At 39.4% G+C, this 20889-nt stretch overlaps 2 protein-coding genes across 3 annotated transcripts in view; one reads left to right on the forward strand and one right to left on the reverse strand.

The window, feature by feature from the left end:
• The window catches only part of BAALC (BAALC binder of MAP3K1 and KLF4), a 328207-nt gene that overhangs the window by 165204 nt on the left and 142114 nt on the right, over positions 1–20889 (forward strand). The gene's annotated exons all lie outside the window — the stretch shown is intronic.
• On the reverse strand, positions 1846–20862 carry SLC25A32 (solute carrier family 25 member 32). Of its 2 annotated transcripts, XM_006212158.4 has the most exons (8): positions 20740–20862; positions 20336–20618; positions 8328–8478; positions 6424–6509; positions 5148–5308; positions 4671–4784; positions 4186–4331; positions 1846–3199 (listed from the first exon to the last, which is right to left on the reverse strand). In XM_006212158.4, the coding sequence occupies exons 2-8, from the start codon at positions 20487–20489 to the stop codon at positions 3064–3066; spliced, it is 948 nt and encodes a 315-aa protein (XP_006212220.1). In that variant the 5' UTR covers positions 20490–20618; positions 20740–20862; the 3' UTR covers positions 1846–3063. The 2 variants fall into 2 exon arrangements, with proteins under 2 accessions (XP_006212220.1, XP_031547079.1); XM_031691219.2 differs by lacking the exon at positions 20740–20862 and having other exon boundaries at positions 20336–20733.

Raw genomic sequence — 20889 nt, forward strand, 5'->3', positions numbered from 1 at the left:
GTTTATTAGACATGTATCTTGTACCACGTCAAGGAAAGAAATTCTATGAGAAGGTGTAGGTATCTAGAGGTTATAAAATACATTCATAAGTGCCAATCTGGTAATGCTGGCCTGACAGCTAACAATTATTTGCTTCTTGGTTTTTGCTAGAGGTTAAGGTTTTAAGGTTAAGAATTGTAAGGGAAACGTTTCAACATGCAAGGAAAGTAGGATGGGCGTTTTCAGCAAAGAACATAAGAGGAATGGAAATGCATGTATTTTGTTAAAAAGCAGTGGCTTTGTCCTAGAGTTAGCTGTTTCTGAATGAATACATAAAGTTGTGGAAGGTTTGTGGAAAAGGAACAGAGTTTTGTGCACGGTCAGAACTGGCTAAGATTGAACTCAATTAAGAAAATAAATTTTAAAGGTAAAGTGGTACAAAACCTGAATTTGGTTCTCTAAGAGGGCAAAGTTTTCTTAAAATATTGAACTGCTTTTGGTAATAAGATTGTGAGTTTCTTTGTGTTTAAGTGATCTGTTTAAAGCCAGTGAGATCTTTTTTCTATCAAAACATTCATGATCAACAGGGGGAAACTGGGAAACAAAGTTCGTATTTTATGACAACAATTTAAATATAAATTTTCCTCTGTCCTCTGGCCGCCTCTCTACCCGCTACTCTGGATTGTATATCTGTATTATGCATTGACCAAACCTCCCCCATTGGCAGAATTCCTGCTCAGCCATAAAGAGCAACAATCTCCTAGCATCAACAAGACAGCTCCTTTTTAAAAGATAACAGACCTTCTTGATCTTGAAGGGGCCATGATGATGCTTAGATCTAGATTGTGTAAACTGTCAATAACATGTCACTTAATGTACAGCCCTCTGTCTCAAAACACTTATTACAATCCTCAAATCTGGCTCAAATAAAAATTTCCATTTCTTTCTTAGATTGGCTGATTAATTTTTCATCAACATATGCTTGGCGTAGTCAGCAGGACATCAGAGACACCAGCCAGAGGACACCTGGAGTGTACCTGGAACTGGCACTTGGAACCAGCATGGGCCCACTGAGCCCCACTGGCTTTTCAGGATTCCTCAGGTGCGATACCTCAGAGCGGCTCACTTCCTCCCTTACGTCAATGTTTCAGATCCTACCTCTGCAAAGAGACGTTTCCTGACCCCTATGTCCTGACCTAACATAGCAAAACTACTCTCCTCTCTGTAGGTTTATTTATAGCATTTAATACCTGAAATTATATTGTGCATATTTATATATTTTTTTCTGGCATACTAAAATGAGAATTCCTTCAGGGCAGGAATGTTGTCTGGCTCATTTCCTCCTACAGCCTCAGTGCTTGGTAACATACATGGCACAGAGCAGGAAGGAGCGCTGTATCTGCTCAATGAGTGGAATGAGTTCTCTCTCCCCTCTTCTCAGAACTCTTACAGGGCTTGTAGAAATCTTCTTGCATGCTCTTAATCTAGAACTACAGTTATTTCATGCCTATTCTGCAAGTCTGAGGGCAGGAATTATGTTTTACTAATTTGGGGGTACACAGGTATTCAAATAATGGCACTACCTCTAAAACTCCAAATATCGATTGCAGCTTGTCTTTCCATACAGCGACAACTATCAGGATTTCATATAAATCACAGTATGATCCAGCAGTATGAAAAAAAACACATCACATTTAAAACGCATTCCTCTGGGGCAGGATGTAGCTCAGTGGTAGAGTCCGTGCCTGGCATGCATGAGGTCCTGGGTTCAATCCCTAGCACGTCCATTAAAATAAATAAATAATTATCCCCCCCAAAAAACCCCACGCATTCCTCTGCATGTTATAAGCGATACATTAAATACAATTAGGTACTTAATTCATCTTTATTTTTAAAACAAAGCCATTTTCAAAATATAAAAAATAGACCTCTTTTCAAAGAACCATTTAAATATGGCTTTGAAAACTATAATATTTTATTTATAACAAATAGATGGTAGTGCAAAAAGCATTCATAGATGTTTATGGTAAATAAAAATATTAGTATTCTGGCATCCTTTTGGGGCAGGCCTTTACAGTCACAGAAATTTACAATAACTGATAAATGTAAAATTGATAATGGCCTTTTAATTTGTATTTAAACCTGAATTTGAGCAACCAATGTGATTGGTCATTTATTTGGGATCTGGACCCATATATCTGAAATCTGAGTAAGAAGCGAAAGCTTCGCATTTCCATACAGTATGTCAACAAACATATCCCAGTCATTCCAGTATCTGTATAAGGTGATCTATTAAGCAACTCCAGTAAGTTGATTTACAGCCAAATATGCTAAATAAAAGCTGACACAGGCTGGCTCCTAGTTCAGATTTTATACATATAAAAGACACTAAGTACCCATGCCAAAAAATAATAATGGAACCCAGGGTTACATTTTAAATTATAAAAGAGCCTCTGGGGAAAAAAAATTAGTGGATGGAATAACAACAGATATCAGATATTTCTCAGATCTTTTCAAATTTCTCTAGTTCATGCCAACTGAATGAACTAAAGCCTTTTATATGGAGTTTTTTCTCACCAAAATTTCCAAATTCTAAAATGGTCAGGATTTGGGCAACATCTTTTTCATCAAATCCTTAAAGTTTAATTTATCCTTCAATCAGCAATGACATCTTTAAGAAGCCATTTTCTTGCTATTGCACAGAGGTTGATTTTAAAGCCAATCCAGGCAAATGAGTTCAGAAAAAGCACATTCTTCTAATCCACTTAGCAAACGCTGCCAGTCGGCTTGTACTTGGACAGTGAAATGGAGAAAATTTGCGAAACTCTCCGCTTGGTGTCAGTTTCAACTGTTGTGTTGCTGGCAACCATTCCAGACAGAGGTAGCCAAGTCCCATGTGTACGGGGAAGGCAAGAGCAGAAAAACATTGAAGACTCAGTGGTTCTGTGACTGCTAATGATTATAAACCGAGTTCGATTACGAGCCATGTTGCTGTTGAGTATTCTTCTGAAGGTTTCATATCTCAAATACAAAAGAAGCATGTTGCTGTCTTGGGCAAATGTACTGGAATTATCTTCTTTTAGCTTACATTTTCTTTTCTCTAAGGCCAAGTAAAAAATGTGAGACATTTTCATATACCACAAAGGTAATACAGCAGGCTGGAGTCACTCTAATCAGATTGGGGGCAATCCCTTTGTAAAATCCACCGATGCCTTCTTTCCTTTAGAGGGAAAAAAAAATAGATTTATACTTAATTTTCTACAGAGCTAGCCTGAAGATACAAAAATTTGACAGGGCATGGAGCCAGCATTCAAATCGCACTGGGAGTAAAGTCCATGTTTCCAATGTCTGGAAGTAATGTAGTTTATGAGCTATTTGTAGGGCTTAGTATATTCCTTTTGTGAACTGAGGAAGGCACGGCAAGGACACCTCAAAACTGAACTGAAAAGTGCTTTAATCATAACCATCTTTCAAATGCCTGTAAATGGGTGAACATGCAGGAATACTAACTGATGCTGGCATTAAATATCTTATCGCTTATATAAATGCCAGACAACACTAAATAAATACTGGAATAAAATAAAAATAAAACTATTTTCTTAATGCCTAGAACTGAATAGGGCCTTGAAACTTTTCACTGAGGTCCTCAAATATTTACTGAATTGAACTGAATTTAAAATTTTAAATATTCTGCTCTGACCTTTTAGAATTAAAAAGAAACATGGGGTTGTCTACCTGTAACAGTTCAAACATTCCCATGCTGAAGAACAAACATCTCTTCCACACAAGGAAAACAAGTGTCTGCGAAAGTTATGGTGCCAGTAGCCGGTGTGGAGCCTTCTTAATTGTATTAAACTAGGTTTGAATGACTTCCTGTATTCAATGCCATTCAAATATTTTTTAACACCTAAATTTTAATTCATTTGTCAAAGCACTTTCACAGATGTCACCTGAATTTTATAACATTTTATATGACATTTATATGAATTTTATATGACATTTATACACTGTCAACCTAGATATTCAAATTCTACAAATGAAGAAGTTAGTCCTTGTGGCTCTCCATGCAGTAAATGAGGAAAACGGGCCAACTCCATGCTTTCACCCCCGCACAGTGGTCTTTGCTAGAAGACTAAGGTCAACTGGACAGTTTAAGATGTGCAGGGTCCCCCCTAAGAGCCGTTTTGCTGTGCCACATGCTCTTACCTCCACGTCTTTGTGATCACATCCAGTACCCCACTGTAAGACATGTGCTGATCCTGCAGGCGAGCCCTCACAACTTGGTACGGGTACGTTGCCGCCACAGCAAATATCTTGGAGAGTGCTGCAACTGATATATACTCCACTGTGCTCTAAAGGACAACACCGAACATTTGTTTTCCTTTAGAGAAGAGTTCTCTAAAAATACAGAAGTAAAAACTACACAGAAGTAAAAATTACACAGGAAAACAAACACTTAAGTGGATCTGTAAGTGAAAAATACCGTTTCCTGTCTTAACACAAGCTCTGGCTAATTAAGAGGGTCTATTTTTAACATCTGTGTGTCATTAGCCTAGAAGATTGTTATAAATTAGTGGCACAGTCAGTACTCATGATCATAGCCACACTTATCAAAGTACATGTGACAAAATTTCCATCTACTAAATGCCCATAAATGTAAACGATACCATTTTTTTCAAGAATCATCTTACCAGCTGAGCTTCTGGTAATCTATTGATATGTTGGTTGTATTTCAACTTCAACAGCTCATATGCCATAAACTGAAGGGCACCATGTGATGTTCCAAACAGTCCAGGAACAAATCCCTATAAAGGAACAATTGAAGAGGGAAAAAAAGGCTAAACCAAGCAAGTTCCCAAGGGACCAGAGCTTCCAGGAAGGTAAGTAAGGAACGGATGACCTCAATGTGTGACTTAGTGAAATGGTCACTCAACAAAGTTTTAGTCCTTCCCACACCCACCAGTGTGTCACAATGATACCTCTCACCATAATGAGGATAAGAGTTTAAAGTATAATTTCAGTACAGATTTCAGTTTTCATTAAATTGTTTCTTCCCTATGTTTGGCTTCTTTCTAGGACTGACTATGGTTCATTCAGAACTAAGACAACAGAATCAAGGCAAAGTACAACCGTCAGCTATTAAAAGTATACTGACAATAATTCATTACCTTATACAATCCACGCACACCTTCATACTTGTATATTTTCACAAGTGTATCAAACATTCCTTTATACTGCCGCTGGGAGGCGTTAACAACACCATCATACTGTAACATGAGGCGAGTTTTTGTTACCCATAATGGGTTGGTAATGCAGAGGGTCATGGCTCCTGAAATCAGATTTAAATATTACTCAGCATATAGGTACTTTCTCACTTCTGACAATATGAGTTAAGAACAGTGCACTCACACAAGGAATGGGGGTGCCCAACAGTGAGATGTGTTCACTGAGGCACAGATCTAGGGTTAACGGGAGACAGTTTTTTGGTGGTCTTAAAAAGTTCCCCATGAGGTTAGTGAAAAGTAAACTAAAAAGGAGATGGACCTCAAAGTGAGAACACTTTCCCTTTGAGGTGTGAGGACAGCAAAGATGTCCTGGTTCCTACACAAAGTGGCCTGCTGTGCAGAAGTCCTGATGCAGGCTCTGATAAGGAGACACAGACACTTCGGAGGACCCAGTACAACCCCAGAGGGGTTGAAGATTAGGGGAAAAGGACCAGGAATCCAGCACCTCGGTAACTGTGGCGTGCACATGTATATCCACCCCAACTTTATCACAATCTTCCTCAAATCCATTCAAAGTAGCCACTACACCTCAAAAATAGTATCTGCATTCTTTACAGGAAGTGGTGATTTTTGTAAAAACAAACAAAAAACCATCTGAGTAAGTTTCTCATTTGCCGAGTCTCCTAAGTAGTCCTTTTATTCAACAAATATTTATTAGGTCCTACTGTGAGTCAGGTCTCTGCCAGCAGCAGGGTATTCAAAAATGAGTAAGATAATTCTTGCTTTAAAAAGCAATCAGCAAACATTTAGAAACCAAGGCAGCAAGGTGTCAGAGTAGGAGCTATGAAGACTTATGAGCCCTACTTTGTTTTTTTCCTTCTGAATATTATACATACATAGGCGATTACACAAGGCTACTAAATTGCTTAATTCGAAAATGGAAATCATACTTTAATTGAAGAAACACTACACTGTATCATCTTAAAATTAGCGAGTCGTAACTCTTCTAAATGTTACACCCTTTGTGATAAGTAAAACTCTTGAAATCCAGAATAATCCATCAGAATATCTGCTTTCTAAGAAATTTCATGTGATAACTGATTAATATAGTCAGATGAGCATATTTAAATTCTGGTATTCGCAGAAAAAAGGCAAATAAAATTTTTAAAAAGGGAAAATCCAGTTGGAAGTTGACGTTTGATGTTTCGCACTGCCTTACCAGCTTCAGCAGCGGAGATGAGGTACTCTGTTGCCTCTAACCGTTCAGCTCTTCCTTCTGTCTTGTATGATTTGATGGCATTGTAACTAAAAGGATTAAACATGAGCAGCTGAGTAATATTTTTGAATGTGTGTCATAAAGTAGTAAAGTCTGCTTTAAAGTAACAACAACAATATCCCAAAAGTAGAAGTCAATGTATAATGCAACTACAAAATGAGACCTTTTTCAAATAATGGATTTGCTGGAAATTATTACTGCAAGAATATACCACTGCTCCCTGCAAATGTATAAGGCTGGCAATACATATGTAAAATATTTTAATCACATGCTCAACCATTAATGAAAACAGCAGACAGAAAGACTGCACCTAGGGAAGGTGTAGCAACTGAGCAGACAAGGCAGGGACAAAAAAGGGGCAGCCAAAGAACACGGGCTGAGCACCTGTGTTCACGTACTGCGGGTGGCGATTCTGATAGTAAAATACTCCATGGATCCTTCCTAACAGATTACCAAGGATCACAGAGGTGCACAACATATAACAAAAGACAACACACAGTACCATAAGAGATTCAGGAGCTATTCCAGAGATCACAGAGGGCTTTGTGCAGGAGACAGCGTTGAGCTGGGAGTGGAGAGACAGGCGCAGTTTCAACAGGGAAATGTGAGCGTGAGGAGAAGTCACAGGGGTGGATGGGAACACAGCGCAAATTGAGTGAGCCACACGTGAGTGGCACACTGATATTTATGCTTTACTTGGCATACTTGGCAGAAAATAGAGAGGCATAAAATGTTTCTGAATGAGGGAGTTAAATCAGCCTATTTTCTATAACTCTTAATTTCCACTTTCCTCTGAGAAGAAGACTTAAACTAAACAAATCGTTCCAAATGTTACTAATCTATTCTAACATAAAACAAGTGCACTGTTTTATTATAACTTCAAGACATAAACCTATATGGCTTGCCCTTAGAAACTCTTTTTAAAGAATCCACACAATTTTAAAACTATTAAGTTTTATACATGCAGTTTCATCTAAGTATATCTTAAAACTGAAAATAGGAAAAATAAATACTGAGGCTGATTTTTATTTTGCTTTCACTTAATATTTTAAGATTGGTCTGGACACTGGCATAAAATTATAAGCAATCAAGTAAAATATAGGACACCAGGTATTGATGTTTTCCTCAAAATGCCACATTTCAAAACAAAGAAAAGTGTCCCCATTCACGGGTTCAGTTTCAAATCTCAGAGGCAAGCCCAGGACAGCACACGCTCCTCCACTGCTGTGCGACGATGCTTTGTTTCCAGGCTCCCGGACACTCAGTGACTTGAATGTGGCTGCCATAGGTGCTTTCTGTGGCTTCAGTAAGTATGCAATAGTAGTTATTGCAGATGGTGAGGACACCTGACAGGTGAAGGAGTAAGGAAATGAACCAGCTAGGAAGGTGAAGGAGCAGGTCAAACACGAGGTAAGAAAGGAACATGCTTCAGACTCTTTCAGCCACGCGCTGGCTTTGGCTTTCCGTTCCCACTAGGGAGCTCCCGGGTGCGTATTCTTATGAGGACTCCAAGATCTGTCCTCTTCTGCTTTTCCAACTTCATTATGAATCAAATGTATTTCTGTGAGATGAATTCAGCTCATCCGAGAAGTAGCTTCTGGAAGACTGTTTTTCCATCTCACCCTTTCACCTTCTTCCTATTAAGAACTTTTTTCCAGACCAAATGCCTCTGAAAATAGCTTACAGAGAATGAGACTAATAAACCACTTTGCTCTTTCTGAAACCCTTCTAATTCAGAGAAAACTGATTAAATGATTCATCTTGCTTCATCAACTGATTTTTAAAAAATCATTGAAAATAAAAATTCCTTTTAATTTACTACTGTAAAATCTTCCAGATCTACTCACAAGAAAAAGTAGAGTCCCCAGGATAAACCTGCACCCCACACATTTGGGGTTACTCCTTGGTAAAGTCCCCGTAGTCCATCAAGTTTCCAAATGGTAGTCAAGCAATGCAAAATTCCTTTGTATTTCGGTCTCAGTTCCAATCCATCACTAACTGTGGTAAAGGATACACAGAGTTACATGGGACCAAAATTCGAGCTCTGAATTACATATAAAATAGGTATCACACAATCAGTCATATAAAGGAGGTAAATTCAGAAGAAAAAAATCCTTTTTTGTAGATAAAATTATTTTCCAGGACGTAATATTTTTTAATTAATACATTCATGAATTTATCCAAGTTTTAAGTGCTTAGTATGCCCTTGGTAAAATCTTGGGACAAGATGTGAGAAGTGACAAGGAAGAAAATGTAGAGAATGGGATAAACTTTTTTCTGGAAATTCTCTTGCCAACATCCCCCCCCAACACCCCCAACCCCTAAATCAGAATAGAAAGTAGAAAAAGTATCCTTCCCATCCATTCTGTTACTGTTCTGTTACTCTCACAGGTTCTAAATTTATTAAAACATGGCAGAGTAAGGCAAAAATAAGTGATGCTATATACATTTTGTGTCTCTTAAACAAGGAGAATTCAAATCTGTTTTGAAGCTTAAAAGATAATAATTATTTTAAGTAACTTCTATTTCATGAAAGCCTCCTCCACAAACAAGAGATTGAAAAAAAATTTGTAGTATAGAGTTAATATATCTAATACACAAAAAGTACTAAGAAAATGACAATCCCTAAAAAACATTATGGGGAAGTTACATAAATTGTCAATTCACAGGAAATTACACATAGTCCAATGGAACAGAACAGAGAGCCCAGAAATAAACCCACCCACTTATGGTCGATTAATCTGCGACAAAGGAGGCAAGAACGTACAATGGAGAAAAGACAGTTTCTTCAACAACTGTGCTGGGAAAACTGGAGAGCTATGTGTAAAAGAATGAAATCAGAACATTCTCTCATACCAGATACAAATATAAACCCAAAATGGATTAAAGGCCTAAATGTAAGACCAGATATCATAAAACTCCAAAAGGAAAACATAGGCAGAACACTCTGACATAAATAGTAGCAAAAATTTTTGAATCTATCTCCTAAAACAAAGGAAATAAAAGCAAAATAAACATGTGGGACCTAATGAAACTTAAAAGCTTCTGCACAGCAGAGGAAACCATTGACAAAACAGAGAGACAACTTACTGAATGGGAGACAATTATTTGCAAATGATATAACCTATAAGGGGTTACTATCCAACATATATGAACAGCCACTACAAGTCAACATCCAAAAGCAAACAATCCATGTGTGGGGGGCTGGGGGCTGAAATGTGGGCTTCAGCAGACAAACCCAGGGCAAGGACTGTGGTTGGCTGTGCAGAGACAGCCCAAAGGGACTGGATTGTGGTCCTGGCCACAATCAAGGATGTGCGCAGGACGGAGCCTGGGCTTCTAAGGCCCATTGTTAATGTGCACCCAAAGGGAGGGGCGGGGCCCGGCCACAGCGGCCTCATTCTCAGTGGGCTCACAGCGGGCACGGCTCATCCTCTGGAGGGTCCATCAACAGAGGAAAGGATAAAGATGACATGATATATACAAAAGGAATTAAATTTTCCCATTTGCAGCAACATGGATGGACCTGGAAGGTATAATGCTAAGTGAAATAAGACAAATACTGTATGATAACACTTATATGTGGAATCTAAAAAATACAACGAAGTAGTGAATGTAGTAAGACATAGACTCAAAGATAAGAGAACAAACTAGTGAGGCGAGGGAAGGGGGGGAGGGGCACCATAGGAGTAGGGGATTAAGAGGTACAAACTATCAGGTATAAAACAAGCTACAAGGATATATTATACAACATGGGGAAAATAGCAGATATTTTAAGTATAAATGTAGAATAACCTCTAAAAATTGTAAATCACTACACTGTACATCTGTAATGTATAATATTGTACATTTAGTATACATGAATAAAAAAAGAAGCATTGACAAGATCGGGAGCGTTCAGGGTGGTATGGCCGTAGACCAAAAAAAGCATTGAAAAGGTTTTCAACCTAACCAATAAAACACAAATTAGATTAAAAAGCCTTTTTTTTTTTTTTTGGCTTCCAGACTGAAAACAATTTTAAGGTTTGTTAATGCCCACTGTTGGTGAGGGTGCAGGGAAAAAGGCACTTTCATGTCCTTTTTGAGAGCTGTTTAAGAGTATCCAATAAAAATTTAAATGCAATTATTCTTTGACCTAGCAGTTCCATTTCTAAAAATATATCCTACGGAATTACTAGCCCAAATCTACAAAGATACACATAGAAGGATGTTCACTGTAGCATCTTGTGTGACAGCAAAAGTGAAAGTAGGAAATTTCAATATCCACCAATAGGAAAATATTTAAATAAATGATGAGACATCTATACTGTGGACTACTCTAAGTATTTAGAAAGATTGAGACAGATAGCAAGATGCCTGATTATGTTAAAATAATTAGCTTACTTAAAAACCACCCTTGTCAACTATACACATGTACTTTTACATGTGTTTAGATATGGCTGTAAAAGGAACAGATGGGAACACTCATAAGGTTGATAGTAGCCATCTGCAGGGAATAAGACAAGACTGGCTGTGAACAGTTGTAGGGGGACAATGATAGAGACAATTCAACAATACAAATCAGATGATGTAAAAAGTAAACAAAGATGCCATTGACCTTTTGTAATAAAATAAAACAAAGCAGCCCAAGGGAAAATTAAAGACATTTTTTTCTCTGCCCTCCTTCATTCAAGAACATTTTCAGATGCTTTATATCTGCAACTGAAATACAGTAATTTTAAAACCTTTTCCAAAAACACCTTTTCCACGTAATAAATATTAAACTAGCATACAATCATTAAAAATGGCTTTTTAAAAAGCAAAACATGTATGCTGTAGAAAATTTACAAAACATAAAAAGGCATAAAAAATAAAAATCACTGTCAATGCCACCACTCAGAGATGACTACCCTATTGTGGTTATTCCCCCCCCCCCCATTCTTTGTGGAAGTAAATGCCAGTTCTCTTATCTCTAGACCAGATCTTTTTGTTGATCTTCAGATCTACATAGATAAATACAAGGAACAAAAGTTGCAGCTTGAACATATCCAAAACTGAACTAGTTTTCTCCAACCCTTTTGAAGCTGCTCTTACTCTTGTTTGGTATGGCTCAATAAACAACACCCCCATCTACACAGATGCTCAAGTCGGAAACCTGGGGACCATCCATGAACACTCCTCCCTTCATAACCTCTTAACAAGGTTAAGAAGTCCTGTTGATTCTGTATCACAAGTCTCTCTGGAGCCATCCACATCTCTCAGTTCACACTGCCATCACCCTCCTTCAGGACACCAAATTTCTCAACTAGTGACGGAATTTAAATTAGCCTTCTTATGGCTAGATTTGCTGCCCTGCCTCTGTTAACTGCACTAGGGGCTGAGTAACCTTTCTAGAAACAGGCATTTCAACAAGTCATTCATCTACTTAGAACAATTCTACACCCTAAACCATTAAGAAAGACCATATTCCTTAACATAGTACATAAGAGCCTTCAGCACACTCTTCTGCCATGAGCCCCAGTCTTCTCTTACTCTCCCTGAATTCTATGATGCTGCCTTATGGAACTTACTGCATAGTGCCTGGCTCATTGAAGTCTACACTTCAAAATATTTGATAAAAATTGCTAGAATGTTCTACAATTTTCAGTTCTTACCTAGTCTCTGACCTTAGAACTTTGGCAGAGGCTATGCTGTCTGCTATGAACACTCCCCTTACCTATTCCTTCACACAGCTAACTTTGATTCCTTTTTCGGGTCTCAGTTTAATAATCATTTCCTTTGGGGATTCTTTCCTATCGTCTAGATAGGGTCAAGTTTCTCTGCTCCCGTGGCATACCATACTTTCCCCACCATAATAAAACATTCTTCACTGCAATTAGTAGATCCTTGTTCAATTATCCTGGCTTCCCAGCAGGAAGATGCTCTGTGAGGGCAAAGACTACTACTTCTTCATTGCAGCATGTCTACTCCTGTCATAGTGCCTTGTACCTTGGAGGCTCTCAATTTATACGTGTTCAATTAATATAGCCTGAATACTGTTTCCAGGTCTAGTGTCCTTTCCAGGTCTAGTGTCCACCCCTCTCTACCATGTTCTGCCCCAGAAGCCTGATCTTGCCTTCGAGCTTCTAGCTGAGTTGCGCTAGTGGGGCGCCCTGGCAGATCAGAGGGGTGGAAGAGAGCAGATGCAGGTATTTATTCTTCCAAGGGTTGCCTTGGGCAGGCTGCATGCCTTTAGGAAGGTCACAGCTCCTTTCAAGGTGGCTCTCTCTCAGTGACTGTTTCCCCTTGTCCTTTGGCCCTTCAGGTTCAACAGCACAAACTGTTTCTAGCTCCAGAATATATTATTCCTTGTGGTTTTCCTATAATCTGCTCACATCTTTGTATACAGTACTTTTAAGCAACCCCGTGCCCCAGAACTATCCTATTTTGAATATGCCTTCTGTATTCCACAGGGAAATAAACTGAAAGAGAATGCCAAATTTATAATCTAGATTTTTAAATAAAATTGATATATTATAAAATAAATTTCCAAGATTCAAAAAAAATTACCAAAAACTTTGACTAAGATGGTTTTGCCTCTCAGAGAAATCCCATCATTTGTACTATTCCTCTAGTTGACATGTGAATTGTTTTTTCTTTTTCTGTCTTTTTTTTTTTTTTTTGCTATTATAAAAGGTCTTTAAAGATATTCTGTTCAACAATTTGTCGAAATTATATCTTTAGAAGGGGAATTAGAAGGGGTCAAAGGGTATAAATTTAAGGTTACAAATACATACTGAAACTGCCCTCCAGAAAGCTTATACAAATTTACATATACAGGCACGCCCAGCTCACTGTCCCCTTGCCACTACCTTACTGTGCATACTGGTGCCTGGCAAAGAACAACTGACTTGTTTACTAATGCCTGGCAAAGGGGGAAAGGTCAATTTCTTTCATCATTAACCTGACAATGTTACACCACACGATGAGATTAAAGTGCACGAGGCTTCCTTTCTTAGAAGACCTGGGTTTGGTAACTAACTTCCCTAATTAACTATTTGGCTTTTTCTTTCTGAGCTTTAGCAACCTCTCTTATGAAAAGCAAGTAGCAGAGTGGCTCTCAAGAAACGTTTTGCCCTGTACTTTGTAATCTTTCTGATGCTTTCCTTGGATTTTGTGTCTCTCATTCACCTGCATAAATTTCTTCAAGGTAAATTTTTCTTTCAATAATAAGTTCACAACACAAGTTCTCTCTTCAGGTTAAAAATCAAAACAAATCACAAAACACCACCTTTGCTCTGCATACCTATGAACCATTGATTTTTCAATTGTTTTGAGAAGTCACTTAATCCCAGGAGTATTAAGTGTCTCAGAAATAGGCAACAACATTCCATACCTTGTATTTCCTCAATACTATGATCTTACCTGCTTTATCATATAGCTTGGATCAAGTCTTTAATTTTGAAAAATATTCATTTGCTCACAGGTAAATTTTGTAAAATAAACAAATAAATAAATGATATATTGATTCCTTATCATTGCCAGGCAAAGTAGAAATATAAATATCAGTAGGAAACATACCCTGAACTTGAGGAAGGTACAATCTTCAAAGCAAAAAGGACAGCATCTCATTACAAAGTTATGAGCAATGTGGGAAATGTACGAAGTGCTGTGGGAATACAGAGGAAACACAACCACCGCTGGTAAAGGAGGAACTGGGAGGTGTGGTCAGGTGACAGAAAGAGAGAAGACACTAGGGTGGAGCCTTGAAGATTGATCAGAAGCTTATCTTCAGAAAGATGAGAGAATGGTTTATCTCTGGACAAATGGAACAGCTGCTGCAAATACATGAAGCACCACAGCACCTGGCAGTGTTTGGGAGAACACTGGGGATGCAGTAGAGCTGAAGTGTATGGCTGGTAGAGGGAAGGGATGGTAAGAAATTAGCCTATAAGGGGCAAGAGCTTGTAATGGACTGAATTTTGCCCCATCCCCCAACCATGCCCAAATGCATAGGCTGAAGCCCTAACCCCCAATGTGACTGTATTTAGAGACAGGATCTTTAAGGAGGTAATTACAATTAAATGGGGTCATAAAGGTGGAGCTCTAATTCAATAGGACTGGCATCCTATTATAAACAGGAAGGAAGACAAACCAGGAGAGCACATGCAGAAGAAGGCCATGTGAGGACACTTTTGAGAAGGCAGTCATCTGTAAGCAAGGAGGAAGGCCTCTCCTGGAAACCAACCCTGCTGGTCCTTTGGACTTCCACCACCAAGAACTGTGAGGAAATCAACTTCTGTTGTTCAAGCCATGCTGTCTTTGGTATTTTGTTATGGTAGCCCTAGCAGACTAAGACAGACCTAATTGCAAAGGTTCTTGAAAAATCACAAATGAGAATTTGGCTCTGACCTCAAAATTCCGATTTCTGAAACTTAGGTCTAAGTGTGCCTAAGATAATCAAATATGTGTTTATAAAGGAGACCCTGACAGCCCAAGGAGAATGAATGTGCAGGTGAAAAACCTGGAAGCAAGAAAACAAGTTAAAAGACCACCGCAAAGTTAGTGAGATGAAGAGGAGACACGGAAACAGCCTAAATGTCCATCAACAGATGCCTGGATAAAGAAGTTGTGGTATATTTATACAATGGAATACTATCCAGCCATTAAAAATGACAACATAATGCCATTTGCAGCAACATGGATGTCCCTGGGAAATGTCATTCTAAGTGAAGTAAGCCAGAAAGAGAAAGAAAAATGTCATATGATATTCCTCATATGTGGAATCTAAAAAAAAAAAAAAAAAAAAAGACAAATGAACTTAAATGTAAAACAGAAACAGACTCATAGATATAAAATACAATCTTGTGGTTGCCAGGGGGGAGGAGGGTGGGAAGGGACAGGCTGGGAGTTCAAAATTCGTAGATACTGACAGGTATATACAGAATAGATAAACAAGTTTATACTATATAGCACAGGGAAATATATACAAGATCTTGTGGTAGCTCATGGTGAAAAAGAATTTGACAATGAATATATGTGTGTTCATGTATGACTGAAAAATTGTGTTCTACACTGTAAATTGACAGAACATTGTAAACTGACTATAACTCAATAAAATAAAATTTTTTAAAAAAGAGAGAATCTGAACTAGGGCCTCCCTAATGTCAAATTAAAATTGCTGTATGAATAAAACACAGTGATATTTTTTACCTAAATGGCCTTATAATTATCTTGAAAATACTTGCCACCAAAGAATTAGTATGTGTATCTAAGTATCCCCTGCATAACTGTTACAATGGCCTATGACAACTAAAAGATGCCAACAGACACAACTGGAAGATAGAAAAGTTTAGTGTGCATGAGGGAGCCGAGACAGGGGCACTAATTTTTATTTCATTTTTGAGGAAAGACAACAAAGACTTTAAAAAATTAACATTACTACCCTATTACAACCTGTTTAATTGGTTTGGTATTAGTTTACCCGTCCTGTCCCATGTCGCACTGAAGAGTTCGTCCTTCTTTATAAAACCAGTCTCCTCTACCTGTACTCTATGCCAGCATTTCTAAACCTACAGATGACTCAAGAAATTGACTGAACACATCATTAAAAAAAAAAACAAAACAAAAACCCAACAACAGATTGGAATAGAAGAAAACATAAATGACGTCACAGGTAGTAATGATAAGTATTGCTGTAAGAAACTTGTTTCAGTAATATGTGTAGGTGCATGCTTGCACCAGATGGCAAAGATAAAATTTATTTCCTACTGAGGGTTGTGGTCAAAAAAGTTTGAGAGAGACAGCTCTAGATTCTGCTCTCTCAGAACTGCTTGGAAACCTCTCTCATTATCTTTCTGTCTCCATCTCCTCTCTCTTCCTTGCCTTTACTTCTTTTCCATCAAAATATAAACACTCAAGTGTCTCCTGAGTGTCTCTCTCTGATCCCTGTGCCTCCCTGTCAGTTAAGCTTCTGGAAGAGTTAACTACAATCTCAGCAGGGGCTTTCTCACCCCCACTGCTTCCCAATCCACTGCAAGCTGGCTTGGGTCTCCACCTGTCCCTGCAGGTGCTTTAGTTAAAGACCTCCACGTGCACTCTGAGATTCCCCTCTTCTAACCCATGAGCAGCACCTCACTTGTTCACCTCCTAAAACACACGTCTTTGGGCTCGTTTCACTCCAGTCTCTTGATTTTCCTCTTACTTCTTTGGTCACTAAATTTCCTTTGCAGCCTCCTTCTCTTCTGCCCATCCTTTAAATGCTGATCTTTAGGCAGTCTTTCCACTCAACAAGGGTAGTTCTCTCAGTCACTGAGTAGCTTCAGTTTCCATCGCTGTGCTATGGTTTTTACATCTCTAGCCCTGATCTCATTCCTAATATCCAGGTCTGGCTTCCATTTTTACACAGTATAAAAGAGGTGTCAGTCTGCAAGCTTAATTTTCTGGAATCATTTTCATTTCATTTCAACCTCTAACATTTTACCCTTTAGCTGTACCAAAGTACCCAATTATGGTTTCAAACTAACAGCATATGCCATGGAATCAGACTTCCTGGGTTTGAATTCCTTATTCCAACATTTACTGTGTGACCCTGAGTAAGTTACTAGATTTTTCTGTGCCTGAGTTTTCTCATCCACAAAATGGGAAGAACAACAGAACCTACCTCTAAAAATTACACAGAATTAAGTGAGTTAATACAGATACAGCTCTTAAAAGCATGCCTAGCACATAGCATGCACTTAGTATCAGTTTATTTATGCTATTGGGTCTTGCAATACCATATACATACAAAACTTGACAATGCAATTCTTGTCACTGGGCTCTACCTTTTGGTTCCTTGATCAACTTACAGATTATTAGGATTTCAGGTTATTTTAGAAAATTACTATTTTTACACCCAACTCACATTCTTCTTTGCTGGGCCTCCCTCTCATCATTCTCGATGATTTAAAATACTACCTTTAAGTTAGAAGGGGCCTCAATGATCACCTCACTTGATGGTTCCACCCAATACAAGAATATCTTCTATATCATCAAACTGTTGAACCCCTGCCAGTCATCGCCAGTTTCATTTGAGTGCCACCACTTTGCCAGGCCAAAATCTGCCTCCCTGTAATTTCCACAATCCCTCAATCTCTTTCTGCCCTTCAGATCACCCACAATGAGGCAGCTCCCTTTCTCACACTGCAGTTCTTTAAATACCATAAGTGCTTCCCACCCACTAAAGTAAACTAGTTCCTCCAGTCATTTCTCACATGAAATGATTTCTAATCCTTCTACTACTCTGGACACCTCTGAGTTCCAATTTGCACCTGAACTCATTGAAATATTCCAGGTTTGGCTTAATGGTCAAGACTAATACCTCCATCACTAGGTTATTATAATTTTATTATAAGGGCTTAATTTTATAAAAGCATAAAAACTACAGCATTAGTGTGGTAGCTCACAGCGAAAAAAAAACATGACAATGAATATGTTACTGTATAACTTAAAAATTGTGCTCTACACTGGAATTTGACACAACATTGTAAAATGACTATAACTCAATAAAAAACAGTTAAAAAAAACTACAGCATTAATGGTGGTGGTCAATCGACTATTTTGATTTCAGTTATTCATCTTCCTAAATTTTCTTCTTTTCCACCGCCATTTCCCAGCCACACTGTGGGCTTTGTTATTACAAAGTCCTGCCTTCAACTACTAGATCTTTAATTTTGTCCTCTTATCCTATGTCGGTCACCTTATCCATCACTTCAGCCCTACTGGTCTCCCAATAGTCTCTCTGTTTCATCAATATTACCAGTATTCACAGGTCCAAAGAATTCCCTCTCCTCAGGCACAGTCAAACTCACTGGACCAACCACACTATTCCTCACTGATCATTTCAACTGTCACCTCTTTGGCTCCTACATAAAATGCTGCAGAAGAGAAGTACCAAGTCATACAGGCCTGCACCTGCAGCCCAAAATTCTTTTCACATTCAAGCCACAGTACACCAGGAATTTCTCGAGGTACTGGGGTGAGTGGTTAAGTGCCAGAGGGTACTTCAGTTAGACTGCCTGGATTCAAATCCCAGATCTATCTTTGAAAACTTGTAACTTGGGCAAGTTAGTCAACTTCGATTAACCTCACCTATATAACGGGGAAAGTAAACTCACAGGGTTGTTCAGAGCAGTAAATGATATAATGTAAGTTAAGTTCTCAGTTCACTGCCTTGCGCCTAATAAACGCTCAATGAATGTTCTTCGTTGTCATAATTATTTGTGCATGCATTATAAACTCCACGGAAATTATACGCCTTTGTGGGTTTTCTTCTAGGGAGAACACTCCACAATGTTCACTGATTTTCGATAGTTTCTTGCCTCCTCTCGACCTGTCAAAATTTTAGACCTTCTTTGGAGAATCTCAAGATGTAATGAAACTTTACACATACAGATATATATGGCCATCACCAACCTATAATTTTCTTAACAGTCTACTTCTACTCACATTTTGCTATTTGGATTTATTCCATTTGGTCCTTAATTTTAATGTTGTCTACAATTACTTTTAATTTGACTAAGTCTCAAGCCTACAATTAAACTATTAAATTCCCTGAGAGCAAAAACTTCATTCAGGTGCTTCTGAATCCCACACAGCAGCCTACAAATGTTAAAAGAAAATATCCTAGGTAAATAGAATAATGTAACTCAAGATAAGCCACTTCTGCAGATCTAATTGTCAAGGCAGAACTTGTAGAAATAAGAGAACTGAAATCCAAGAAAAGTTTCCAAATTAAGTTACCAAAGACCTTTGAAGCTATCTTATCCAGAATTTAACGTAGAGTTTATCTTCTAAAGTACTTTATAATTTCAATACACTTAATTCACATAACTCAACGCACTTAACTCAATAAAGCTAAATTAAAAAACAATAGTTTGGATTCCAGTTACCTATTCCTTCACCGGACCTTGTGCCACACTGTAAATGCCAAAAGCAAATTTTCAAAAGAATTCCATCCCAACCTCATTCCTAACCATCTGCCGAGGATTATGCCCTACTCCAAGCACTTGCATTCTCCTCTCAGCCCTAAGACCAAACAAGTGGCTACCCTAAGATTTCAAAGTACAGGTTTCCACCGCTATCCGAAAGTAAAGCATGAAAGCTTTAGTAAGCCAAAACTGCATAAAGCGAAGAAGCAATTACCTTAGCACGCACCTTGCTAACGGATGCACAAAATAAATCCAGATAAAGCACAGATGCTCACAGACACAGTTCAAAGCTATGGCGGCTTGATGCTGAGATGCTGTGTGTAGTTCTCAGGAAAGGAGCTGGTGTTGCCACTCTCGCTGCTGGTGGTACATGCTGTCTCTACAAGGGCTTGCTGCAAAACAAATGCTGAAGCTATTTTCGCCTTTTTTTTTTTCCGTAATAGCGAAAACCCTCTTCGGATTTCTTTCGGATTTGGGGGTTAGCGGAAAACAGGTACTGATATAAGTCTTTCGTAAAAGCGAAGTGGTGTAAAGCGAACTTTCGAAAAGCGGGGGATACCTGTACCTCCAGGGCTAAATGATTTGCACGTTAGGGTTAAACCTTAAGACGTGATGACCCCTTTCTTATTGTATAACCCAAGCTTTGAGTCCCACATTCTACCCCAATGAGGATTTTTGTCAGATTTTTCACCCATGTTCCCTGACTTAGTATTGGGGAAAGAGGACAACGGCGGCCAGACCCCTTCACCAGACTTGCCTTCCTCAAATCTGGCCCCAGGTGAGCCCGGACAGACAGCATCTTCCTCAACGCCCACCTCGCCTATAGTATGGAAGAGGCAGAGAAAATCAAGGCCTCCTTGTACATTTTTATCACTCAGTTCGGGGGGACAACTACGAGAAGCCCAGGGATCTGAATGGCTTCTTACCGGCGAAGCGGATCTTCACGAGGTCGAGCGGGTGCAACGCGAGGTTGGAAAGGACCCCGCCGCTCACGCCCGCCACCAGATTCTCGTACCGGACGTGGCGGAATATCGTGGTCCACGCCGACGACCCGGACGCCGGCTGGCCCTGGCCCGTCATAAGCTCAGGGCCGGCTGATGCCGCGGAGGTGGGACGAGATGCAGTTGCCGCCACCGTGGCGACGGTCGCCCACTTCCGGGACTCGCGCGTGGACTCAGCTGCGGGGGCCACGGGAACGAAGGCTAGACCCTGGTGCAGACAAGACGTGAAAGGGACGCTGCACGCCGCGCCAGCAGAGAAAGCGAAGGGTGCCGGGCCCCACCTCCAAGGTCCCGCCCCGTCCCGGCCCGCCTCGCCTCGCCTCGCCCACCTCTGCGGCTGGCTAAGGACGAAGGGCGTGGATACGAGAGCACAGCTGAATCACCGCCCCCGGCCAACCTTTGTCCGGGGAACTACGGAGCGCCGCAGGGCCCAAACAAACCCCCTGGTTTCCAATCCATTGAAGTCACATGACAGGAAG

This window comes from Vicugna pacos, chromosome 25 (assembly GCF_048564905.1).
Source record: "Vicugna pacos chromosome 25, VicPac4, whole genome shotgun sequence".
In the NCBI taxonomy this organism is placed as follows: domain Eukaryota; kingdom Metazoa; phylum Chordata; class Mammalia; order Artiodactyla; family Camelidae; genus Vicugna; species Vicugna pacos.

Coding starts and splice junctions, on each gene's coding strand:
- SLC25A32 (XM_006212158.4), bottom strand. CDS start 20,489: ATGACGGGCCAGGGCCAGCCGGCGTCCGGGTCGTCGGCGTGGACCACG. Junction 8,479..20,335: donor CGTGAAGATCCGCTTCGCCG/GTAAGAAGCCAT, acceptor CCTTTACCACAG/TTAGTGATGGATTGGAACTG. Junction 4,332..4,670: donor GATTACCAGAAGCTCAGCTG/GTAAGATGATTC, acceptor GTTGTCCTTTAG/AGCACAGTGGAGTATATATC.